Here is a 27,381-nt window from a genome sequence, read left to right on the forward strand (position 1 = left end):
TATGCCAGGAGTATTTGCTATTTAAAGGGAACCTGCACCAAGGTGTATATTTTAAAAAACAAATCATGCTTCTTGTGAAATAGCTCCTAATATCTATGTGTGACAAATAAATCAGTTTTCTGTTAAACTAGGAAACATCCATGATTTTTACTTGGCTTTATGATATAAGCTGCGGCATTTTTGTCAGGAGATTGACCTTCCTAATTAGATTTTGCTCAGGCTAATGCCCAAATAAATTTGTCCCCCCAAATCATACCAATGCACAGAAAGGGAAGGGAAACAACCTCACAGGTTTGCTAAGAAGTCCACCTGGGATTCAACTTTTGCCAAAAAAAAAACACATGAAGAACTCACCTGGTGTTGAAAGGGTCAAAAAGAATATTTTGTTGTTGGTGGAAAATTATCAGTGTTATGTTCCTTTTAATGTAAGCAGAAAACCAACTTTTCCCCAGGCAGCTTGCTATTTATTCTATCACATCATTTAAAACCATCGTGATTGAAAGCACAGAATAGCACAAGGACTCACTGACTTTACTGATTTTCCTAGTTGAATTACAGAGCTCGAATGATAATGACGCGCTGCCCATTTTTAAGACCTATGCTTGTCTCCACTTTCAAGCAAGAAAGCACACCATACAGGGTCAGGAGAGGAAGCTGCGTGTGGGGAACTCACAGCTGTTCTACCTACCTTCTGGCTGAACTGGAGTATCTCTCAGAATTAAATCTTTAAAGAAATCCCTCCTATTCTTTAGCATCCATTTATGCTATAAAAAAAATACTCAACTAAATGTCATATTATCCTGTTTACCTCATTTTGGGCAATTCATACGGCAGAAAGAGCATTCAGTGGGCCTATTTCCCCCGAAGTATGTTCATTGCTGTTAATGGAGAAAACTCAGAAGGAAAAAAAAAGCCACTGTGGTCCAAAAAGCTAGTGAAGATCAGCTTAACTTAAGTGTCTTCATAACAGGATTTCTCAGAGCCTTTAACAGACTAGTGGGCATCTCAAGTCCCCAGGTCAGGGCATAGGAACAGTGTTTCTCTAATTCATTTGACAATCAGACACTCTTTTTTAAAAAGAACCTCAGGATTCCATTCCTTGCTGTTCCATAGTCAAGGTGTTAGGAAATGCTACCTACAGGGGTTCACCAAACACTCCAGGCTTCGAGAATATTCCAATTTACTGGCAGGGTGGATGGGGTATGATTGAATTGGGTCCCTCAAAAAGATATGCTGAAGTCCTAACCTGTGAATGTGGTTTGATTTGGAAATAGGGCTTTTACAGATGTAATCAAGTTAAGATGAGGTCATTAGAATGGGACGTAACCCAATATGAGTGGTGTCCTTTATAAGAAAAGGAAAATGACACAAGAAGACACAGACCAGCAGATGCCATGTGACGGCAGAGGCAGAGATGGGAGAGTATGGCCACAAGCCAAGGAAGGCCAAGGACCAGCGACCATCCCCAGAAGCTGGAAGAGGCAAGGAAGAACCTTCCCTGCCAGAGTCTCGGAGGAAGCAGCGTCCTGCCAACACCTTGACTGTGAACTTCCAGCCTCCAGAACTGAGAGAGAATAAGTTTGTGTTATGCTAAACCACCCACTTTGTGATACTTTGTCACAGCAGGATTATCAAACTAACATAAAGGACTAACATAAACCACCCATACTTTGTGATACTTTGTCACAGCAGGATTATCAAACTAACATAAAGGACTAACATAAACCACCCATACTTTGTGATACTTTGTCACAGCAGGATTATCAAACTAACATAAAGGACTAAGACCTATGAATGACTGACTGCAAAATGGACACAACGAAACCAAACAACTGAGTAGAAAACAACAGGAGAAAAGACGAGACTGGAAGGAGGTGGCATACAGGGAAGTGTCGAGAAAGGGAGATCCACAATGAAAACGCAGGGCTTGAGAGAAGAGCTCCTGCTTCCTGGGGTCCTTAGAGGTGGCTTCAAGGAGGAGAAGGGGAGGTAGGGAGGAGTGAATACACAATTCTTCTGTATCATTAGGGGGAGTTAAAAAAAAAAACAACCCACACACCTCAACTGAGTAACTAGAACAGACTGATACCTCCCTTCTGAGAGCTGCCTTCCCTGGGCACATCGGTGGCCACCTGTCTGCCTGGAAGCCTGAAGCCATCGTGTAGAACCTGGTCATCTCTCACAGACTCTTGCATGAGTTTTAGAAAATACGTGTATTTTTCATTTTTGTGAGCTTTGGATTTCTGGGTCACCTTGCAGGTCATGAAAAGAACAGATACATAAGAACAACAAAACAATTAATGATTCTAGATTGACCCAGAAACACAACCATCCTGTTTCAATAGGAAGACCCAGAAAAAGAAAAATATTTCTGAAACTTTGGAGTAAAAATCTTCATTGAATAAAACCAGTTAGGGGTTTATGTGGGGGAAGGGAAAGGAATCATGAGGACCTTAACTTTTAGCATGAAATGCATCTGTTAAATAGAACCAACTAATGGTGTTATTGTAGCTAAAAACAGCGACTTGAAAATGTTGTGTACATTATTACAGTCATTATCCACCAACTGTAAGAATGCTACGTTAAAACTAACTCAAAACACCTCGAGAAAGGTAATTGCTACTAATGGATCTGAAGTGTGCAAAATTGGACATCATTACCCTGTCCTCTATATTGTGGAGCCGGGGAAGCTGCCGGAGATGGCAGTGAGTAGGCTCACTCATCTTTCAATCAGGACTGAGGTTTGAGGAAAGGGCCAGGCTCGTTTTCATTCCACAGTGCAAGAGAAATGCCACACTGCACAATATTACAGGCAAGTGTTTACAGGACTGAGCCCAGGGCAGGAGATGGAGTTGCAGCCCCACTCCCCGAACTCTCCAAGTCAGTTCTGCTGTGGAGGAGGGGACTGGAGCTAGGATGGAGCTACCCGCCCGAAAATGCCCTTCCAGCTGCCAGTTTCTCAGATCAATTGCCACTAAACTGAGTTGTCTTGCTGACTCTGAAATTAAGGATATAACCCAGAATCAAAGAATTATAAAAGTCAAACAGGTCACCTAAAGTTGTTTTCTGCTCCCAGACACCTAAATGTCCCTGGGAAGAGAGCTACTCAGCCTGCCCATAGGGTACAGTGGCTTCCCCGCACTGGGCGGTGCCCTAAGTCTCTCTTGGTGTGCAGAATCAGAAGCTCCTCCTGAGGGCCAGGCACGGTGACTCATGCCTGTAATCCCAGCACTTTGGGAGGCCAATGCAGGTGAATGGTTTGCGGTTAGGAGTTTAAGAGCAGCCTGGCCAACATGGTGAAACCCCATCTCTACTAAAAATAAAAAAATTAGCCTGGCAAGGTGGTACATGCCTGTAGTCCCAGCTACTTGGGAGGCTCAGGCAGGAGAATCACTTGAACCCAGGAGGCAGAGATTGCAGTGAGCTGAGATCACACCACTGCACTTCAATACTCCAGCCCGAGTGACAGAGCAAGTCCCCAGCTCAAGAAAAGGAAGCTCCTCCCGAGGCTTGGCCTAACTTCCCTCATCATTAAGAACTGCTCTTACTGTGGGCTGAGTTCCCCATCTCCCCACCTCACATAACCCCAAAATTTCCTTTCTCTAGTGCTAATTGATAATAATGTTTAAAATTATTTAAAGACTTTTAAATGTTTTCAGACTTTCAAAACTAATATCCCCAAACAGCATAGCCCTTTCCATGGAGGCATCTGTTTTCTGCACATCTCTCTATACCTCCAAACATTCACCCCGTCTTCTACCCCCAACATGTACACACCAAAAAATTCCAAGAAGGCTTTGTCCAGGAGATTCCTCTTTTCCCACTGTGGGTCTGATGACTTAGACCAAATTTCTGCCCTCCCTTCTGGCCACAATACAGAAGTATGACCAGAGGGACCGAAAGACCAGAAATCAGATATGTGTAAGCCCTGATACAAAGAGCACTGCCTAAATCTAAATCTAGAATTCAAACAAACAAACAAAAACTAGTCCTTCTCCCATGTCAGGCATTTCTTCTCAGCCCCAATGGCTCTTGTTAAGGGACACTCCCAGCACCCTCCTAACCCTGAGATCCTGAGGCTCTGAACAAATGGCTTTGCCCCACTGAGTCACAAACAGGCTGCGAAGCAGGACCCAAATGGTCTGGTTCCCTGTGTGAGGCTTCACCCTAACAGAGGGGGACAGGAGCAGAGCGCAGGACGGATGGACGCAATGCTCGGTGATGTGCTGGTGTGGAGGAGGGCCAGAAACACGTGCCACCACTGCACTGGGCAAAACAGTCTGCCTCTAAGACAAATTCTTACATGAAACCTCAATATACATAACAAAATTTATTCATTTCCCTATGAATGCTATTTCTTTGTTTTTTCAAGAATTACTTATTTAACATTGACTATGTTCGTGTTCAAACAATGCATGTAAACAAAAAAGAAAGAATACCTGATGAATACATGGAAAACACATGATGAATGCAGAACTCAGACTGAAAAGGGAAGGCAGGTAATAAACACAAATATCGATCATGTCAGGTACTGATGATTTTTGTTATGAAGAAAAATTAAGTAGAAAGGGTGACAGAGTAGGGTATTCTTTTGTTTTTTATTTTATTTTTGAGATGGAGTTTTGCTGTTGTTTCCCAGACTGGAGTGCAATAGGGCGATCTCGGCTCACCACAACCTCCTCCTCCTGGGTTCAGGCAATTCTCCTGCCTCAGCCTCCTGAGTAGCTGGGATTACAGGCACGCGCCACCATGCCCAGCTAATTTTTGTATTTTTAGTAGAGATGGGGTTTCACCTTGTTGACCAGCATGGTCTTGATCTCTTGACCTCGTGATCCACCCACCTCAGCCTCCCAAAGTGCTGGGATTATAGGCGTGAGCCACCGCTCCCGGCCGTAGGGTACTCTTTTAAATAGCTTAGGTACCTGTGAAAGAACCCTTTCTCTACTAAAAATACAAAAATAAGCCAGGCATGGTGGTGGGCACCTGTAATCCTAGTTACTGGCGAGGCTGAGGCAGGAGAATTGCTTGAACCCAGGAGGTGGAGGTTGCAGTGAGCTGAGATCTCACCATGTCACTCCAGCCTGGGCAACAAAAGCAAGACTCCATCTCAAGAAAAAAAATAAATAAGAAGGGAATCAAGCACAACTTTGGCTGGAATTACCAGAAAATTAGCAAAGCAGACAGACTTGCCCAGCTCCAGTCGTGCCCATCACTAGCTTGTGACCTTGTGCAACAGCTTCAACCTCTCCGAGTCTTCTTCATCTCCAAAGTGAGATCACTGGACTAACGATTTCTAAAGTTTCTGGGAACTCTGACCCTTCTCACATTTTTGCCATGGAGTAAGATAACACAGCAGATTTTTTTTTAAATACTTGGGTACAAAAAAAAAAAAATACTTGGGTACTACATCAGTATTGTTAGGGCTCAGATATTTCTCTTGGAAAACATCTGTACTGTCCTGACCCATTCCCATCTCTCTTCTTCAGTTTTTAACTCATCCAGCTGTGCTCGATCTCCAGCCGCCAAAGGCTTTGCCCATGGCTGGAGCAGTTCTCTAATCACTACCGACGACTTTATGAAAGCTTGGGTCTTCTGCAAGATTTGCAGTTTTACGTTTTCATCCATTTACATTTTATTTGTCCTAGTGTTGTCAAATGTGCCCACACCCTGAAATTATCTGAGATCCAAAGATGTAACAGATATTGACCCAATGGGCAGGGTTAAAACTCAGTGTGAAGCAGGGAGAGATGCTCCAGTAGGGCTGACTTTATAAGTGGTCGCTTGTTAGAATGACTTTTCCTTCCATGTGCAAGTGGGGACTCAGATAATGAATACTTACAGAATAAAAGGATCCTTAAGCCCATGAAACAGTCAGCTTCAAAAAGTTTCCCATAATTGGCCTGAAATAGCTTTTAGAAGATAGACATTGATGTTTTACCATCCAGAGCCAAATATGATTGTATACATTATTGTAATTATAAATGCTAAATATTCAGTGGGCCTCAATGGAGAAAACGTTTGTATAACCTGTTCCTGGACTTGTCATATTTATCACGTGGTCACAGACCGTGACTTGCTGCCCATTGCAGACCATGAGAAGGTACCAAGCAAGTACTGTGCTCTCTGGAATGAGGGAGATGGGGGAGCCAAGAAAGGTAAGCTGATGAGAGCAGAGAAAGACAGGAGACCCGGGAGTTGACGGCGTCAGTCCTGGTGAGGCCCTGTCTGTGCAGTGTACCATTCCATTTGAGTTTCAATGTACAGATCCTATGAAGAAGCCACTCCAGGGCCCAGGCTGAGAACATGCCCCTTGGGAGACCCCACTGGTCTTTATATCACTTCTGCTGAAGGAACTGAAAAGGAAAGGTGGCATTTCTCCTGCTCCTGTCCTGGGACGGGTGAAACAATCATACTGATATCATTTCCATTTGCTAGCTGAAGTTTTCAAGAAAAGAGAAAATTCTGTGTGAGGAAATGGGATACGAGACTTTAAAAATGAGAATACACAAAGTTTTACATAGAAGCTAGAGAAATGAGCTAAGCAGAGAGAAACATAAAGGGAGATGGTACTCCCTTACGCCTTCAGTTTTCTGGAAAACATATGTCACAGGGAAGGAGCATATGGTTAGTTCTATGGGACTCATCCTGACAAGGGGGAAATCCTTCAAAACTTGCATCCTTCTTATGGGACCACATGTGAAAGACAGCAGATTAGCAATTACTTCTCTTACTTAGATCTGGCACCAACTGGCCATTGCACAGTCAAATTAGCCCAGGGATGGAAATGATGTAAATAACGCACCTCTACTTTGCTAAACCTACGCGCGCGCGCGCACACACACACACACACGCACACACACACGCACACACACACGCACGCACACACGCACACACACACACGCACGCACACACGCACACGCACACACGCACACGCACACGCACACACACGCGCGCGCACACACACACACGCACACACACACACGCACACACACACGCACACATGTCCCATGACAGACCCTGCTAAGTGATATTGATACTGTAAGTTCCATGTGGCCTGGAAGTATCAGCATTTGGTATAGAGCCTACTACTTAGTAAGTGCTTTGTAAATACTCTTTGAATGAATGGACTCTCCACTGCACTCTTCCCCGCTGAGCCTAGATGCTTCTGTAGAGTCTTTCGCAACACAGCAGTTGAGTTCCAAGCAGTCTACAACCAATCAAGCAGAGGTGGCGTGCAAATCAAAACTTACTCACCATTCTTTCCCAATGAGCTAAATCATAACATTCTCCCCTGAACTGATGCGATTTGTATCTCAAAATGTAAGTTAATGCCTGGGTTACCTTGAGCTGCATTATGACATCCAGGTTAATTTGATGCCGTGTTTCACCAGGAGGTGTATAGCTTCACATATTCGAAAACAAATTCTGTTGGAAACATACACCCTATCGAATGGATGCTCTCATCATTCCCTATTTATTAATGCTGCTTGCATATATTTAATAATGATGTTTTTCTTTAGTTACTGTGTTTAGAATATATTTTAAGGGTGGTTTTTGGTTTTTTTTTTGATAATTCAGGTAGACATAATGCTTACCAACATGTCCAGCTCTCTTTCCTTCCTGGACACACAGAGAATCAGATTTTCCTGATCCCCGGCAATTAAGTGAGGCCATATGCTTAGTTTTGACAAGACTGTGTCACTTCCAAGGTGAAGCACTTAAGAGAATGTTAATTTTCTGTACTCTCATCACCTGCTATGGTAATCCCAAAATCACATCTTAAGATCAAGGTACCCGGAAACCCAAGCAGACTGGATCACCAAGCCACTCTCCACCGAAGGAGAGCTGCCTGAATGAGAAATAAACTCGATTTATGTCAAGGTACTAAAATTTGAGTGTGTTTTGTTACCGTAGCATTACCTAGCTTATCCTGACTAATAAATACAGTAATGAATGAGGTCTGTCGGTTGTAATGGAGTACCTGTCTCCTGACCTCAGCCAAGAGTAATTTAGGAGTGGTGACTAGATTCTCAGAAGTTACAGGGTCAAGACAGTTGATGAAAAATCAGATCAACTGGTACAAAACAGAGGTGGAAATGGAGAGGGCATGGCACATGGGAGAGATGAGCTGGCAAGGACAAGGAAACATGGACAGAGAAACCTATTACTGGGAGCTTTATAGTAATATGCTTGGCCAGTGGGATTTGTTGTTATTTTAGACACTAGAAACGGTTGCCATCTAATTGAATCCCTAGCTTTTACTCCTAGCTCTTTCCCACTCTTCTACTCTGTGTTCTGATACCTCCCTCCTGCCCAGCCATGGGCACCATCTGCCTTCCACTGAGTGAAAATGAGCTAGGCAGAACACTCAGCTAAACTCAGCAGTTGGGATTTTTGACACTGCACTTTTCAAAGAACTGGTCCCATGAAGCCAGAGCAAACTGGAAACTTATTTCAGATACTGGCTGGACAAATATACAGCAAAAGTCTTAAGTTTAAATCCCCACTTGATTCAGTAATAATGATTTTGCATGTGGCCAGGCACAGTGGCTCATGCCTGTAATCCCAGCACTTTGGGAGGCTGAGGCAGGTGGATCACCTGAGGTCGGGAGTTCAAGACCAGCCTGCCCAACATGGTGAAACCCCGTCTCTACTAATAATAATTTAGCTGGGTGTGGTGTTGAGCACCTGTAATCCCAGCCACTCAGGAGGCTGAGGCAGAAGAATCACTGGAACCTGAGAGGTAGAGGTTGCAACCAGCCGACATCGCGCCACTGCACTCCAGCCTGGGCGACAGAGCAAGACTCACACACAGAGAAAGATTTCGCATGAATCTCAGACTGTTTCCCAGAGACAGTTTCTGAGAAAGGTTATTGTAGCATGACTTGTAAAAGCAAAAACTGAAAATGATCTCAGTGATGAGCAAAAGAGGAGTCATTGCAAAACAACAAAAACAGAGGACATCCATGTGATAGAACATTACAGGTAAAGCAAAGTGACATTTTCAAAGAATATTTAGTGGCACATGGAAATGTTTGTCATAATGTTAGGTGAATAAAAAGATGCAAAATTTTCTATACATAATAATTTTAATTTTATATAATAATACATACCATACATGGAAAAACTAAAAGAAAATAGATTGAAAGTGTTACCAACACTTCTCTTGGAGTGGTCAGTTATGGTGATTTTTGCTTCCTCTTTAAAAGTTGCTATATTTTTCAAATTCTTTATTTTTTTTTTTTTGAGATGGAGTCTTGCTCTGTTGCCAGGCTGGAGTGCAGTGGTGCAATCTTGGCTCACTGCTACCTCTGCCTCCTGGGTTCAAGTGATTCTTCTGCCTCAGCCTCCCGAGTAGCTGGGACCACAGGTGCGTGCCACCATGCCCGGCTAATTTTTGTATTTTTAGTAGAGACAGGGTTTCACCATATTGGCCAGGATGGTCTCGATCTCTTGACCTCGTGATCCGCCCACCTCGGCCTCCCAAAGTGCTGGGATTACAGGCGTGAGCCACCGCACCCGGCTCAAATTCTTTTTAATTAATACGTATTATTTTAAATTAGAGAAAGTGTTTTTATTCTAAGCAAAATACATTTGTATTGAGGCTTCAGTGATTTTAATTATCCCAGAGTATGTCCTGGGTTAAGGAAGGTTTTGGCTCAAGCATCTATACCTTCTACACAATTCAGGCAATGGCCATTAACGTTCAGTACAATGGCTCTATTGAGAGGATATTTTATTTTTATATTTCTCAGTTGATATATTATTAATAAAATAAAATATTATTATAACACTATTCAGAGCCTCATTGTTCAATTATTTATAAAAACTTTTCGTAATACAAAGTTATCCTCAAGTTGGCTCATTCTAAATCCTGAGGAGAAAAAAACCATGGGGATTCTTAAAATAATTCAGCAGGGCTGGGAGGAAGGTGCTGGACTCCTGGGGTTTTGGTGCATCCTACACTCGCGCCTGTGTCGGAAGAAGCACAGCCAGGGTGTGGACTGTGCTTGGGGAAGAGCCAGGTCCCACGTTCCAATCCCCACAAACAGCTCCTGCCCCACCAGAGAGAACAGACCAGCGGAGAAAGCCCTGGAGTCCAGGCAGCCACACAGCCATGACATCTGCTCTCATGTCCAAGTCACCTCAGAGCTGGGAGGAGTCTCTGATGGTGTCAAGTTTCCACGATCACGAAAGGAAAGGAGAGATCGCAAAGGCCAGTTTCAGATGGAAAAATCCTAAGATGAATATTGGAGGGAATACTAGTTTCACTATCTCAGTTTCCAAATAAGCTACAGATCCCAGGCACAAGCAAGGATGTCTTTATCCTCTCCTCTCCCCACCCATCCTGAAACTGCCGTGTTGATCCCTTTCTTCCTGCTGCAGCCTGGCTGGCCGAAGACCTAAGACGATAACCAGCAGTCAGCCAGTCCACAAATACCAAACAGCCGGCATCCACCAGGCACTGCACGACACTGACAAAGCTCTGTGGTAACAAAGCAGAAAGGCACACAGTTGAGTGCTACTCACATCTTTAGTGTGCACACACACTACCCAAGGATCCTGTTAAAAATGCAAATTCTGCTTCTGCAGACCTGGGGTAGGAACTGAGATTCTCTCAAGCTGTCAGATGATGTTGATGTTTCTGGCACATGGGCAATGTTTTAGGTATCGAAGGTCCAGTGGATGAAATATACACAAAATATATAGAACAATATATACAAAAAATACAAAATAAGCTCCTGAACACTTACAGTGTGCCAAGCACCAAGAAGCATGTTACATGGAGTCCATCCCTGAGTTTCTCCCAGTCTTGATTTTAGTGACACACGTCTGTAAGGACACTGAAGCCACTAGGACAGATAGGGGTTGCCTAGGGTTAAATCCGTGCCCACATGCGGATGAGCTACAGTTAGACCGATGGACACAGTAATCTTCCATAACACGTCAACCCCACCTTTGGGCTCTCCACATGAAGAAAATGGTCCAGTAAGCTTGGGAAGTGATGCTTAACCCATAGGAATATAAGTATTACAAATGGTACTTTGGACTACATAACTTTATTATTATTATTATCATTTGGAAAAACAGTCTCACTATGTTGCCCAGGCTGGTCTCAAACTCCTGGGCTCAAAGGATCCTCCCACATTGGCCTTGCAAAGTGTTGTGATTATGGGCGTGAGTTGCCATACCTGGTCTAGACTAGGTAACTTCTTGGGTCTCTTTCATTCCTGAGATTCTAGGAGCAAATGAACACAACAGGTGCAGAAACCTACAAAAGGCTATTAGCCAACTTCTGGCCAAGTAAAAACATTTCAGAAGCATAGACAGGCAGGGCATATTAGTAAGGGTTGCAATACAATTCATTTTCCCCTGTTCACATTGAGAGTGAAGCACTCAGAGACTGGGTTAACTCTGGGGGGAATAAAGGGGAAAGGCTTCTCTATAGGTAGAATCTCGGGCCCTATCCCAGATTTACTGAAACAGAATTACATATTCTTCTATTTTTATTTTTATAAATGGGGTCTTGGCCGGACACAGTGGTTCATGCCTATAATCCCAGCACTTAGAGAGGCCAAGGCAGGCAGATCACTTGAGGCCAGGAGTTGGAGACTTGCCTGGCTGACATGGTGAAACCCCATCTCTACTAAACATACAAAAGTTAGCAGGGCATGGTGGTGCACGCCTGTAATCTCAGCTATTCAGGAGGCTGAGGCATGAGAATTGCTTGAACTTGGGAGGTGGAGGTTGCAGTGAGCCGAGATCGTGCCACTGCACCATAGTAGCCTGGGTGATGGAGCAAGACTCTGTCTCAAAAATAAATAAATAAAATTAATAAGTAAATGAGTCTTGTCTGTCACCTAGGCTGGAGTTCAGTGGTGTGATCATAGCTCACTGCAGCCTCGAACTTCTGGGCTCAAGCAATCCTCTCACCTCAGCCTCCTGAGTAGCTGGGACTACAGGCATGTGCCACCATAACCACCTACAGAATTTGCACTTTTAACAAATCTCCAGATGACATGAGAAGCACTGGACTATAAGCCTTTTCTCCCTTGTTTACCACTGTATCCCCAGAACCTTGACAACGCTAGCATATACTAGCTGCTCACTAAATATCGACTGGCTGACTGTTGCCCACTGTCTGTAGTGAGTAATGTGTAATGCATAGTGAAATTTCACGTTAAGTTTTTATCTTAAAAGCAGCACAATTGTTGACCTAAACAGTTAGAAGTCCTAGGGCATGAAATGGCCTTGACATTCCTTCTGGTGGGCATTGTCATATTGGGCTAACTCTGCTTTCTCTTAGAATCTCACTAAAATAATAAGCAAAGACATATGCAAAGGACTAAAGAAACAGGAAAGGGGAAGACAACCGACAACAGATGTCTCCAAATATTTGGGGGGTGGAAAGTGGATATATGAGTTAGGCATAGCAGAGTAGAGAACATGTGAAACCTGAGAGCCTGTGGAGAGGACATCCCTGACATGGGATCGTATCACAGTAGAGAGCCCAGAAAGTCTCAGGACGCTTCTCAGGAAGTAGGATGAGGGTGGAGAGTGAAGAGGATCGGCTGGTTCCGCACCCTCCCTGTGGCAGTCAGGAGACCACTTCTTCCAACCCAGCAAGCCCTGGGAGCTCGATTCTTTGCATAATTAGATCAGAGAGTCTCTGGTAGAGACACCAGAAAGTTGTTCTACTGAAATGATGACATTTGGTGAATATTTAAACTATCTCTGCCTCCCCCACTGCCTCCAGAACATCCAGCCAGGTTTATATATCCTGAGGAGACCGGCTGAGCCTTCTCAGAAGAATCTGACCTAAGAGAAACAACCAGCAGATGGTGACCTGAGGTGAGTTCCCAGCAAGATGACCTGGACCCTGTCAATCACCCTTCAGTGAAGCTTTCCAAAGACAGACTTCCCCTGCACACAGAGCCTCCAATCAACCTCAAAGAGCTTCAGTCTTAATGTGAACACATTAGAATAAAGTCTCTGCCCTGAAACCTAGAGACTAAAGCAAATAAACCAGGGGAAAAGGAAACTCAGAGGGTGTGGCAGATTGCATTTTCCAAAAACAGCCACAGTGCTTCTGATTCCTTCCATATTCTCTTTAAAACATTGTCCCTTCTCCCATTAAAAGCTAGAGTTTGTCTTCTCTCCCCTTAAATCTAGGTGGGACTTCAACTAACAGAGTCACACCGTTCAATATGGATGCCAGGGGCCATTAGGCATGTGTGGCTGTTGAGTTAGTGAAAAGTAGCTATTACAACTGAAGACCTGAAGTAATAATTTTATTCAATTCTTTTTTTTTTTGGACATAGTTTTGCTCTGTCACCAAGCTGGAGTGCAGTGGCACAATCTTGGTTCACTGCAACCTCAGCCACCCGGGTTCAAGTAATTCCCCTGCCTCAGCCTCTCTAGTAGTTGGGACTATAGGTTCATGCCACCCCTAACTGGCTAATTTTTTGTATTTTTAGTAGAGATAAGGTTTAACCACATTGGCCAGGATGGTCTTGATCTCCTGACCTCATGATCTGCCCGCCTCAGCCTTCCCAAGTGCTGGGGTTACAGGCGTGAGCCACCACGTCCCACCAATTTTATTCAATTCTAAATAATTTAAATTTTAAAATTGCAACAATTGAAGTGTTTTTCTTCTAGCTTTATTATTTTGGCAGGACTATATTTCACATTAACTTTTGGAAATTCAGCATTGGAAAAAAAGAATTTATCTGATTTGAGCTGTGTTGTAAGTATGAAAATTACACTGGACTTTAAAGATAGTATGAGAAAAGAATGTAAACTAGCTCATTAACCATTTCCCATTGATTACATGTTTCAGTGATATTAGGTTAAATAAGATATATTATTCAAATTAACTTTATCTGTTTCTTTTTATATTTTTAATGTGGCTACTAGAAAGCTTGAAATTGCACATGTGGCTCGCAATTTTTTTTTTTTTTTTGAGATGGAGTCTTTCTCTGTTGCCCAGGCTGGAGTGCTGTGGTGCCATCTCAGCTCACAGCAACCTCTGCCTCCTGGGTTCAAGCGATTCTCCTGCCTCAGCCTACCAAGTAGCTGGGACCACAGGCACCCTGCCACCACGCCCAGCTAATTTTTGTATTTTTAGTAGAGACGGGGTTTCACCATGTTGGCCAGGCTGGTCTCAAACTCCTAATCGCAGGTGATCCACCCGCCTCTGCCTCCCGAAGTGCTGGGATTGCAGGTGTGAGCCACCGCCCCCAGCCACAATATATTTTAATTGGACAGCACTGCAATACAGAAAAAGGGAAATGGCAGGATGTGACTTCCGCAGCTAGGTCTTACAAAGAATGCAGCTTTCACTCGACACTTGCCCTCCTGGGATACACATCTTGGGAGCCCTGGATCATCAAATTAGAAGTCTGATTCCCGTGAAGCTTCCACGCTTGAGAGACCACATGTTGCTAGAGACAGATGCCCCAGCTGTTTGAATTGGTCCAACCCGAACACCAGACATGAGTGAAGAGGCCTTCAGGTGATTCCAGCCCTAGGGGGCACTGAATAGATCAAAGACGACCTGAACCTGCTGAGCCCTGCTCTGGTTGAAAGTTCATGAGCAGAATAAATGCTATTGTACATCATGAAGTTTGGGGAAAAAGGGGGAGAAATTTGTTACACAGCACTTGATAACCACAATAGGAGGAATCACGCTGGAAATGGAAAAAATAAAAACTAAAACTGTGGTTTCTCTCTCCTGAAGAAGATAAAAAGATTACATTAGTAAAACAAGAAAAAGATGCTATAAAATTAGCATATTCAAAGAAAAAGAATCATTGAAATTAAAAACATAATTGCTGAAAGAAAACTTTATAGAAAAACCAGAGATGAAGTTGAAGAAATTTCCAAGGAACAACGAAAGAGCAGAGATAAAAAACAGAAAAGAAAAACATTTAAAGATTATTCCAAAAGGCCCAAACTTAGCTAATAGAAATGCTCAAAAGAACAGCAAACACAACAAGTAATACGACAAACAGCCTCTAGGCTGAAGAACGTGAGAGTTCAGGTTGAAAGGGCCTACCAAGGGCTCCTGATTGGGAAATTTAGAATAATGAGCATTGAGAACAAATACTAGAAGCTTTCGCAGAGGAAAAAAAGGGTTGGCCAAAGGGTCAGAAATAGAAATGGAATCCAAAACCATTGTCGTAAAATTCTGAGTGAAACAGTTATAATTTAAATGCTGTACTGAGCCAAACTATTACATCTGAAGGAAATATATACATTTAGGCAAATACACACACAAAAATATATCTCCTACGCACCCTTATTCAAGAATTTACTAGAGGCGAGGTGCGGTGGCTCACGCCTGTAATCCCAGCACTTTGGGAGGCCAAGGCAGGCGGATCACCTAAGGTCAGGAGTTCAAGACCAGCCTAGTGAAACCCTGTCTCTGAAAAAAAAAAAAAGAAGTTCCTAGAACGTAGAAGATGAAGGCATGGGATGCCAAAATTCAAGAATTCCCAGCCTGATGTTGAAGCAAAGTCTCAGAAAAGTGGCTGGGCTCTAGCAGGCAGGCTGAAGATGCCCCCAGGTTGAACCTCACCCTGTGGCTGCCGGTCCGGGGGCACTCAGCTTGGAGCAGGGACGGCAGTGCTCAGTGGAGATCAGTAATCAAAGCCTACGAAAGAAGCAGTTTCTTAGCTAGGGAGTTAATGAAGAAGAAGAGGAAATTAACATCAAAACCAAACCTTAAGCCCTGCATGGTGGCTCATACCTGTAATCCCAGGCCTTTGGGAGGCGAAAAGATTATTTGAGGCCAGGTGTCTGAGACTAGACTAGCCTGGGCAATGTAGTGAGACCCTGTCCCTACCAAAAAAATTTTATTTTTTGTAAATTAGCTGGGTGTGGTGGTACGAGCCTGTAGTCCTAGTTACTTGGGAGGCTGAGGAGGGAGGATTACGTAAGCCCAGGAGCTTGGTTACCACTGCATTCCAGGCTGAATGACAGAGTGAGATCCTGTCTCTAAAAAAAAATACACATTAAAATAAAAACCCAAACCACATAAGTTTTTCTAGGTATATATGCTTAGGCTTAAATTACTTATTCATTAAATGGCATGCAGTTCCTTCCATAATGTGAACTCAAGTATTTTCAGCTAATCCTTTGCATTTAATTTATCCTAAGAAAGGTAAAGAGACTGTTTCCAGACCCTGTAAGCAGAGGTACCTGGACTGGGTAGTCACAATGGATGTTTGTGTTCAGATTCGCGTACTCTGAGTACTGGGCCACGGTTCACACACAGATGCATGAACAAGGCCTGTTCCTGTTTGTGTTTCTCACATTCCATGAGCAAATGCTCACGTGGCCCTAGTAGTACAGCCAAACAATGCAGACGCGTTCTCAGGCATCATTTAAGTGCAGCTCCATGCTCAGTCTGTGGAGTTCAGTCCTCTGTCCGCAAGGGCGTGGGCTCTTCTGGTTCGTTACTGTGGCATTCTGGAAGCTAAAGGAGGCGTGGTCCTGCCCAATGCCCTCTTGAATGCTTTGCACGCTGTTGTCATCTGTGGCTGCTTAGATACCACTGCATTTCTCCCTGCTGCTCTGGTTGGTTTGTGAGACGAGCAGGGTAGAGATGGGGATAGCGCATCAGGAAGAAAGGGAGATAACAACTTCCTCTGCTTTTGTAAAGAAAACAACCTCTGAGCAGAGGGCGGCCTGGAAGATTCTTCCCCCGCTTTCTCCTTACTTATCACACAGTAGTAAGCAACTTTGTTTTAAAAAAAAAAAAAAAAACTCTAAAGAACTAAAAATGTTCACTCTGACCCTCACTTGACCTTAGTCCATAAGAGTCTTCCCAATGGATCCCTTTTGATAAACCTGAACTGCCCAACCAATGGCTGCTAAACCACCAGAATGATCCCTCCTGCTTCTGAGACCCATCTCTGACCAGTTAGCCCCCAAACCAGCTGAGCTTCAGCTGGCTGTTCTTCCTCTGACTCTATAGAAATACTACCCTTCCTCCCCAAGACAGAACATCCTTTAAAGTCTTCTCATGCTGTAGCATTCAGAACAAAGGTTTATGCTAATCATGCTCTGGCCGATTATCTTCTACAGTTTCTGATGCCAAGACACTAATCACTGCCTGGACCCACTGCTGAACAGCTTAGCCACTCTGATGAGGACAGAGAATGCAAGAGACCCCCAAGTCTCTTCTGGAAGGTCCCAGGGACGGGACAGTAAAGTCCTGCCCCCACCTAATACTTGGCTCTCTGTGCATTGAAGCTCCACCTAAGCCTTTGTTCTCCCTCTGAATTATCCTTGGTGAAAAACTTTCATTCACTTTGTTTTTTAACTCAGGGCTCTCTACAATAATACGGGTGTGTATTGTCAAGATTCTGAGGGCCATTGTGAGCCATTCAATGAAACTGCCAAGTCTTTGGCTTCTTCCATGCACAAACATGATGCCAATAGCACCAAATATTTGAAGCTTTGATGGAATTTTACCAAGAACAATTTAGAGCTTCAGTGGCCACTCCGATCGGTTTGGGATATGAGTAAGACAATCCACTTGCATGACACTTAACAAACCATTCAAAGATTCCAAATACTCAATGATTGGCATTTCTTTTTACTGGCATAAAAAAGCCTTTGAAAGACAGAAATATTCCAAAATTCTTCCTTTAAGGCCTCCTTAAGAAAGGCTAATAAAAACCTGGATGATCTAAAATCCAAACTTAGGACCATCTCCTCCCTCTCCTAACAAAATCAGTTGCACACTGGCCTCCCCGCAGTCCCCTAAACCTCGACTTCCTCTTCCCTCTTGCTGTTCCTCCTTCTCCAGATCCTCCTTCCTCTCCTCCATTGCGCCTTCCTAAACATGTTCCACTCACTGGACAATATATCCGCACAATGTTTGCCTAATGTAGGTAGGAGCAAAGATCACCTTCAAGGTCAGTGACTTGGTAACTTTAATTCTTGGTCAAGATCAGATGTGCATGATCTACTTAAGGACTTACCCCTAGTTAGGAAAAACAAAACTTCACTTAAGAATTGTCCTTGAAACAAACATTCTGAGCTCCTTAGTCTCTAGCAAATAATTTCATCTCTAAAACTATATCTAATATATGAATCAAAATTTGACCATGATGGATATAAAAAGAACAGAAACCTAAGACAAGGTGTCTTGGCAGCTCTCCCTGAGATCCTTCACATCAAAAATCCAGTCTTATAAACTGGGAAAGAAAGAAGACATCCCAATCTTAGAGATCATTAACTACCTTACCTTCCGGGGTTATTCTGATCTTTCTATGACAATATGACAGTTGCCTTATCTACTTCCTGTTGGTCACAGTCTTATACCTGAGGGGTACCTCTTGGAAGAAACATTATCAGGTAGCATAAAATACAAATACTGCCATGAAATTCCAAGAAATCATCCCATTGGATTCCTGTTTCCCAAGATATCCTACACCCTCATCCTGAACTTCCATATTGACAGGATATCTTTTTTTTTTTTTTTTTTTTTTTGAGACGGAGTTTCGCTGTTGTTACCCAGGCTGGAGTGCAATGGCACAATCTCGGCTCACCGCAACCTCCACCTCCTGGATTCAATCAATTATCCTGCCTCAGCCTCCTGAGTAGCTGGGACTACAGGTGCGCACCACCGTGCCCAGCTAATTTTTGTATTTTTAGTAGAGATGGGGTTTCACCTTGTTGACCAGGATGGTCTCGATCTCTTGACCTCGTGATCCACCCGCCTCGGCCTCCCAAAGTGCTGGGATTATAGGTGTGAGCCACCGCGCCCGGCCCATATTGACAGGATATCTAAAACTGATTTCAGAATTCTTCTGAAACAAATAGCATCACAAAGGAAACAGCTTCCCAAGGAATTTCAAACCAAGTAGCAGACAGCTAGACATGGAACGCTTTTGCTCAGACCCCCCAGTCACAGGGAGCCGCTGAGTACCACACCCTTAATTGTCTTTCTTCTCCTTCTTTTCAAAACTATCTTTTCCCTTCTCCATTGGTTTAGCATTATACCAATGCCTTCAAAAAGATAGTTTTGAAGAAAAGCAGAAAGAGTAATTTTGAAAAGGAGAAGAATCGTTTTTGAAAAAAGAAGAACCTTGTTCTAACAAATGAGATTCTTAAAATTCCTTCCTATTATGATGCAATCCTGGATATCAGATATTAAACCTCGTTAAGTCAAGAAGATGAACAAAGTGGTAGGTGAGTTTACCGACATCAAACGTCTCTTCTCTCTGGGTTGGGTATGGAACTGCTCTGGCTGATCCCAGGTAGAGCAGGATTTTTACTATGGGCATTATCTGAGGCCTTCTGGTAACTCTTTCTACAGGTGTTGTCCCACAGTCACTCACTGTGCTCTCTCCAGAGTCTTAAATGCTCTGGTCAGCTACTCACTCAAAAATGACCGAAATTCAACTGTGAAGGCAGAAATCACAAGCGCATCCAATAGGAGTCATTGCCAATGAGTCTGAGACTGCAGCTGACTTGGTTATGTATTTGGAGGAGTGAACAAACCAAAAGCTGATCAAATTATGAGACTCGGCCTCTCTATTGACCAAGAGATAAGAGGCCCTAAATGGCTGACAGTATTCTACTGTGACCCCTTGCAGCTGTTTCTTCCACCCTCCTCAGCAAAACCCAGATTTCTCATCCAATGGATGGTTAACTGCGAGAACAATTCTTCCTCTTGTGAGAGCCATCTTTGATCACCTGTTACCAAAATTAACTGAGCCTCGGCTGACTTTTCTTGCTAAAGGTCTATAAAAACTTTGCCCTTCTTCCCCAAGGCAGAGTACTCACTCTCTCAAGGTCTTCTCATGCTTTGGCATTCTGAATAAAGTGCTCTGCTGTTTCACGGTGCCCAGGTTGATGTCCTTCCACACCAGCTGTGGTTTCACTCATTAGCAATTTCATGCCAAATAAAGACAAAGAATGCAAGGGGATTATGAAAAATTAAAACTTTCACTGTGCTATGGGAGTTAGATTATTAAGAATTGTTTCTCATTTTCCTAATTTTCTGTAAGGTAGTTATAGTATCTCAGTAGTAATTGAATCTCCTACTGAAAAAGGAGTAGGATGCATCACTCAGTTCCTACATAATTGCAGCCGACTCCAAGAAAAGATTTCCAAGATCTTTAAAATTTGATATTTTCCAAGAAGATACTCAAGATAAGCCTTGAGTCACCTGGGGTACAGTTTCTATAAACTTTCTTTTCTTTACTTTTAGAGACAGCATCTCCTTCTGTCACTCAGGCTGGAATGCGGTGGTGCAATCATAGCTTACTTACTGCAGCCTCGAACTCCTGGGCTCAAGCAGGAAACTTTTTCTTTACTTAAAAAAAGAGAAGAAAGAAAAATAGTCTATTTCCCCAGGAGATATGTGGTATTGGATTTAGAAATGACCAACGTCTCAAAAGGCTTTGATTCCCTGCCACCCACTCTTCTCAAAAATGCCAAATTAATGGCATCTGATCCTAACAAAGTGAGGCATCCACAGCTAAAAATGTCTCTATAATGGGGGTAGAGAGAAAGGGGGAAAAAGCAGGGGTAATTTTTTCCCAATATGTTTGTCATTATTATAGGTTATATATACAGAAGGAAAGTTAATTAAGCTTTAAAAAAATCCATCACACATCAATGGCTGCATTTTAATGAGTACAAAAAGTTGAGGTGTTTACTACCAATTAAAGTGGTTTTTAAATAAGCATTAATTAACACAGAAATTCAGAAGAAAGTTATACCTTGTCAAAGAAAGGCCAGTGTAGGCTATGCCCACTTCTGCTCCCATTCATATTCAGATAGTAATTACCACCAACCCTATATTTTCCATAATAATGAGGAGATGCTGTCATGTCTATCAAACAACAACACACACGCACGCGCACACACACACACACACACAAGCGCGCGCACAAAAGTGGTGGAATTAGAAATTCTAAACCTGAAGTAAACTTTTCACATATTTTTCCTTCTGGGTTTTTCCCTCATCCACGTCAGAGTGATTCAAAACGGTTTGCCTGATTTTAACAGTGACTTTCTTTCTTTTTCCCCTTTTGTAGAAAACATTGTGGGGGATCCCTCATTGGTCAGAGAGGTGTTATTCAAGTCTACACCAACAAATCAGAACAATTATTGGATCACGGTTTAAGAGGGCCTGCAGTTCTCCCTTTGTTTCTTAATAATCACGTGAATTTGCATAATCCTACCACTTCTATTCCACTTCCTTTTAGAAAATCACTATGATAAGTGATAAGGAGGAAAAAAACATAAAATCTTTAACACCCTCAACCTAACCAGCACACAGTCTGATGCACGGTCTCCTCCTGGAGTGAAAGGTAATGGGAAATTGCTGGAATCTGGGGAGGCACCTGTGAAGATGCCAGGCGTATCACAGGAAAGGGTTTCCCCAGCACCTCGAAGCAACGGGGCCCAGATGCTCAACCTTACTAATCAGACACCGGATTTTCTTAGTGAAAATCCTTTTTCTAACCAAATTCACATATGATTAAACAATAAATCAGCATATTAACTTCTAATTTATAATGAAGGGGTTCAGTGTTCCCTTGCTAGAGCATGGAGTTCCCAGGCTCCCTATCAAAGGGATCTTCCCAATGTCAACATGTTTAAGAAAGGAAGCTGGGTTATTAATCAGAAGTCTCCTTGGTGAACACAAAATCAGAAGAGGGAAGCAGAATGGTGTGGGAGGATTCTGCCCTAAGGAATATCCTCCATGCATTAGAGGGAGCTTCTTTGTGGTTAGCAAGCCTCCCTTCCTTATGCAGTGCTGCAAACACACTGACTTTGGTCTCTCTGGGCTCCAGTTTTCAGTGTGGATTCCTCCGCATTTCACTAACACATATTTTTCTTTACCTGACGGTACAGCACCCCTGTTGTGGTCATTTAATTAGTCAACTTCTCACCACGCACGTAACCCTGTGCAGTCACAGTCTTTAAGGATCCAAGGATAGAACAGACAAGAAAGATCCATTCCAGGAGTCTGCATCAGAAATATTTCAAAGGATCAAGTTAGCTAAGTTGCTGTAAGGTCAATTCTTGAAGATAAAGTGTGAGAGGCAGCAGGTGAAGAGACTTCATCCTCTTGCAGAGAGGGGCGGTTTCTCCTCAAAGTACAAAAAGGTGGTAGGATGCTTCCAGAACCTCACACAAAGAAGCTGGAGGGAATCTACCCTTCTTCTCAGCCTGAATTGAAACCCTGCATCATGCATGACCAAAGAGATGGATGAAGAGATGGTTTGATTATGTGGTCTTTTAGTTGCCAGAGTACCTTTTCAATGTACACTGGGAAAGCTGTGGTAGCTTCAGAGTTGCTATTCAAGTCAGGCTTAGGGAGCAATCTAGTTGGAAAGGGCTTAGAGAAATTGCCTCAAAGCCACATGTGCAAGAAAAACATCCCATTTTTACTTAGGTTAAGTGTTTCTTAGAGTGGCCTGGAGTGCTGGTGGAAACTGAAGGAGGTAAACACTGCCATTCGCAGTCAGATTACAGAAGGGTGTGGGGCGCAGCTGTAATTTATCTTTGAATCATCTACGCTGCCTAACCAGATGAGTGGTACAAGACAGGTGGTCAAATGTTTAAGTGAATGACAAGCAGGTTTTCGTGTCCCACCAGTAAGTTCATGCCTGCGTTTGGGTCCCTCACACAACCCCTGGCTTTCCTCTGTTTCTTGACTAGTGACCAGGCTCTTCCTTTGGAGCAAGCAGCTTGCACGTCTGCCCTTGTCACAACTAGACCTAGGAAAAGACTGCAAGTGGACCAGCAAAAAACCACAAACAAAAATCTAAAAACCTAAACTAAACAACAACAACAACAAAGCCCTAGGAATTTAGTCTGGAAAGAGAATAGGCTGAATTGACATACCAGAGAAGGAAGGGCTGGAAATCAATGTGGAGTCGGAAGCAGAGGCTTCCACATCTCTGAGGAGCCACAGAACACATCCTGCCATCCCAGGTGCAGGCACTCCGTGTCATTCCTTCCTCCCCGCCTTTTAAAAATATAGCTGTTCACTGCTGAACCTCACCTCAGTCTTAACCTATCCATTTGTACAGAAATAAACAGCCCGGTGGCTCACGCCTATAATCCCAGCACTTTGGGAGGCCGAGACGGGTGGATCACGAGGTCAAGAGATCAAGACCATCCTGGTCAACAAGGTGAAACCCCCTCTCTACTAAAAATACAAAAATTAGCTGGGCATGGTGGTGCACGCCTGTAGTACCAGCTACTTGGGCGGCTGAGGCAGGAGAATTGCTTGAACCCAGGAGGCAAAGGTTGCAGTGAGCCAAGATCGCGCCATTGTACTCCAGCCTGGGCAACAAGAGCGAAACTCCGTCTCAAAAAAGAAAAAAAAAAGAACAGTTAAGTACCAGTGTGCTTCTCAGGAGAGAACAGTAAAAGGTTGGCAACTTCCACATTCCAGAAGCATGAAATGAAGATCTACTGCCTAACATGGCTCACCTTGGCCTTTGCCTCTCATCCCTGTCACTGCTATTGCCTTTACAGGAAAATGCCCATTGAGGCATGATTGATTGATCGATTGATTGGTTTTTTTTGAGACGGAGTGTCGCTTTTGTCACCCAGGCTGGAGTGCAATGGTGCGATCTCAGCTCACTGCAACCTCCACCTACTGTGTTCAAGCGATTCTCCTGCCTCAGCCTCCTGCCTCCTGAGTAGCTGGGATTTACAGGCAAACACCATCATGCCTGGTTAATTTTTGTACTTTCAGTAGGGATTGGGTTTCACCAAGTTGGCCGGGCTGGTCTCAAACTCCTGATCTCAAGTGATCCACCTGCCTCAGCCTCCCTAAGTGCTGTAATTACAAGCATGAGCCGCTGCACCTGGCCAGAGGCATGATTTAAATATGCAGTCCATTGTAATTCTTTTTGGAAAAGCACATTTTTCCCAGAAAGTAGATAGAAGTAACATGCTTCCTTGGTCAAATCTGGCAAAATGAAACATCCCTTTCTCTGAAATTCTTCAGTTATGCTACACCCATTATCTTGCCTTATTAAAATGGAAAGAACTTTCCCCTCTGTGTGTCCCATTCTGCCATTTATCTGAATTGGGATAGATTGTGCCTTTCCACTCAATTTGGACAATGAAATGAGTTTCATTTTTATTTATGGGCTTCATAAATCCGTTTCACTTGCTGCTTTTCATGCCCCAGTTCCACGCTGTTGTATTGGGATTTCCCACCCTGCCAGGCAATTAAACCAAAAAGTCGTGGAAAAAAAATTTTCTTTACAAAACTCTTTTAAATCAAAAATATACATAAATCATCTCCATTCCAGGTCCAATATAGTTAAGGGATGGGATCTTTAAGTCCTTTTTTTTATGTTTTTGAGCATCCAACTCCACAGATGAATTCTTTTGCTGTCATCACCCAGTCTTCACCTGAGTTCTGAAAGCTCAAAATTCCAGGATGGAAAGAACTCTTTAATTTTAGGTTCTAAGTTTCCAGACCTGGTGCCAGGCATGTGAGAAGATGATACAGTGGCCCTGTAGCTGGGGGGGGCCTGAGGAACAGCAGGGGCCTCACAGACCAGCATTGCCCAAGTTCAGAGCAGGATGCGCTTTGTAAACCTGAAGCAGCAGCACTAAGAGTTCCATGTTCCGTGCCAGACTGAAAAAACAGACAAACAGACAAACAACCAGCCAGTCCTAATCACGCAGACCTACGGCACTAAAGGAAGGGTGGACAGATGAAGCCCGGTCGCTCTGTACTTTACCACTCTCACAGGAAGTTTCTGCTGTTTCTCTAAATACAGAACTGAATGTGGGCTTCTACTTGATAAGGCTGCATGCAGCAGGATCCAGTCCAATCTGATAAAGCTCAGGGGCTGAGTTCAGGTATAGTTCAGTCCTGTTCTACAACCACCCAAGGAAAGAAACTCAGTGAAACTTCACTTAGACAGAAACGCAGTAATATGAATTTTGTGATAGTCCAGACACAAGCCAAGCCAAGGTTTACTTTAAGGCTTTCTCTGATTCAATCACACCATGTATCTATAGGTATCAACTAGCGGAAGCAAGCAAGGAATGTTTAAATCTGGCCCTACTGGGTTATAAGTTAAGAGCAGGAACCTAATGGAAATGGGAAAGGAATGTTTGAATCTGTCCCTTCTAGAATGTAAGCTACTTAAGATCAGAAAACATTGTTGGTTCCTCCTTATATCTAGTCTACAGAAAGTGCTCCATGTGCGCTAGATTCATGTGTCTGATTCTTTGTATGCAAGGTGAGCTGGTTGCTTCAATTGTCACGCCGCTAATCACTAGGGTTGACCCAGATGCTCAGGCTGACTGGGATGGGATTCCCTTCCTTCCCCAATGTGAAGTCTGGGAAGATCAGCTAGCAAGTAAGAATGTGTAAGTGTGTGCATTGCACAATGTGACACGGTTGACACAAGTGTTTTGGTCCAGCTGGCAGGTATCTCCCTGGAGTGGAGATGGGTGGATCAGAATATGATGAGAATGTCACCAACCATTAGGATCATCCACCTTCCTTTGCAAATCACACAACCTCCTGGCTTCAAAGGTACCTGCCTATTACAGAGAGAATAGGGCTAGCATGAGCACTCCAATTCGCTTAGCAGTTACTATGATTATGAAAGATTAATAGACAGATATTCTTATTTATAGCACATCTTTTGAACTTTGGTTAATGTGGGTCAGTCTCACTGAATCTGATTAATTATGGTGAATCAAGTTCTGGACTTAGCCAAGGTGAGGTCTAGAGCCTCAGTGGTGCTACCCATAGCCGGGTACGCCATGGAACTTCCTGCCTCAGCAGACGGCCAGCCTTCTTAAACATTTTTAATACTACATAACTTCTCAGGAGTTACTTAATTCTACCTCAGGGATACTGCATGCTAAAATGAGCAAGAGAAATATTAGCTAGAAGAGCGCTTTCTGTGTCCCACTGGATTGCAAAATTGCATTGCAGTAAAATTCTTCAAAGAACAAAATGGTGCTTGCAAAAAAATATTCCTTTCCTTGATAACACTGAACAGAGATGAGCTTGAACCAGAGACCCAAGTCCGTTTTATAAAGTTGTACATGTTATACACTGGACAAGGACACCATCAAAGAGGCACTTGTTACATCCTAGGCATTGTAGATTTATTTTTACTAGGCCAATAGCAGCAAATGCCTTGAGGAATGGTGGCCGTTTCTAAGTTGCTCCAAGATACTAATACACACACACACACACATTGTATAGGCACCTTAGAAGTTCCTTCATGTGCCCCAATCAATCATAACCTCCCTTCACCCAAAGTACCAATTATCCTGTTACAGTTCTTACTTCTTTGGTTTTTTTTTTTTTTTTTTTTGGTTTGTTTGTTTGGTTTTCGAGAGAGTCTAGCTCTATCACCCAGGCTAGAGTGCAGTGATGTGATTTTGGCTCATTGCAACCTCCACCCACTGGTTAAAGAGATTCTCCTGCCTCAGGCTCCTGAGTACCTTGGATTACAAGAGCCTGCCACCATGCTCAGCTAATTTTTGTATTTTTAGTAGAGACAGCGTTTCACTGTGTTGGCCAGGCTAGTCTCAAACTCCTAACCTCGTGATCCACCCACCTTGGCCTCCCAAAGTGCTGGGATGACAAGCATAAGCCAACACACCCAACCATTTCTTTTTTGCATTTAAAAAATCATTTTATCACCCAAATGTGCATGTCTAGACACTATAGTCTTTCACTTCTTAAACATTTTTATATCTTTTAATTCATTTTTAATCTATTGGTTTCTCTTACATACTTTTCATTTCTTTACGCATTATCTGTTGAAGAGCCCAGACTATTTGCCCTATAGTTGCCCACAGTGTCTGTCACTAACTGCATATACATGGTGGCAGTCAACATGTTTCTGTGCCTTCTGTATTTCCTACAAGCTCGCAGCTCAATCCACCTCAGTTTCAAACCCAGATTGTATCCCTTTAGCAAGACCCGGGGCGGTGTCTGGTGATACTATAGGAGGCTCCTGTCTGATTGTCTTTCTTTTTGTTATCTTACCAACCATTGATGCTTAATGCCTGTACCCATCCATTGAAGACTGCAAAAATGGTAGTCTTCTATCACTTCTTTTTCATTCTGGAGCTGGAAGTTTTACAAAGACACTCTATCTCTCATTATTTGGATACTCAGTGACATGGTTCACATAAAAATCAGGATAAATGCTTGAGTCCCTTTATTTCCCAGATTTCAAGATAATGAATTGGTTCCATGTAATTCTCCAAAGGTGATCAATTCTTTTTAATATCATTATCAAATATATAGGATGTATCCATTCTTATTATTTTTGAAGGTCAAATTGTCCCATCTGTGGCCAGTAGGAGGCTCTGAGTCTTTTTGCCATGCCCCCAAAA

The 27,381-nt window shown here is 43.2% G+C and overlaps 1 protein-coding gene across 9 annotated transcripts in view; it reads right to left on the reverse strand.

The window, feature by feature from the left end:
- Positions 1 to 27,381, reverse strand: part of RPS6KC1 (ribosomal protein S6 kinase C1) — a 336,154-nt gene that overhangs the window by 79,906 nt on the left and 228,867 nt on the right. For 5 of the 9 annotated variants that reach the window (XR_008477939.2, XR_004737005.3, XR_004737003.3 and 2 more), the window contains one exon: positions 19,804 to 19,889. The exons of the other annotated variants lie outside the window; for them this stretch is intronic. Coding sequence is in view for 1 of the 5 variants with exons in the window: in XM_035280945.3 (XP_035136836.1) it covers positions 19,804 to 19,889 (86 nt within the window). In the remaining 4 variants the exon portion in view is untranslated. The remainder of the gene's footprint in view (positions 1 to 19,803; positions 19,890 to 27,381) is intronic. 9 annotated transcript variants of the gene reach the window in all.

Source organism: Callithrix jacchus, chromosome 19, assembly GCF_049354715.1.
Source record: "Callithrix jacchus isolate 240 chromosome 19, calJac240_pri, whole genome shotgun sequence".
NCBI lineage: Eukaryota > Metazoa > Chordata > Mammalia > Primates > Cebidae > Callithrix > Callithrix jacchus.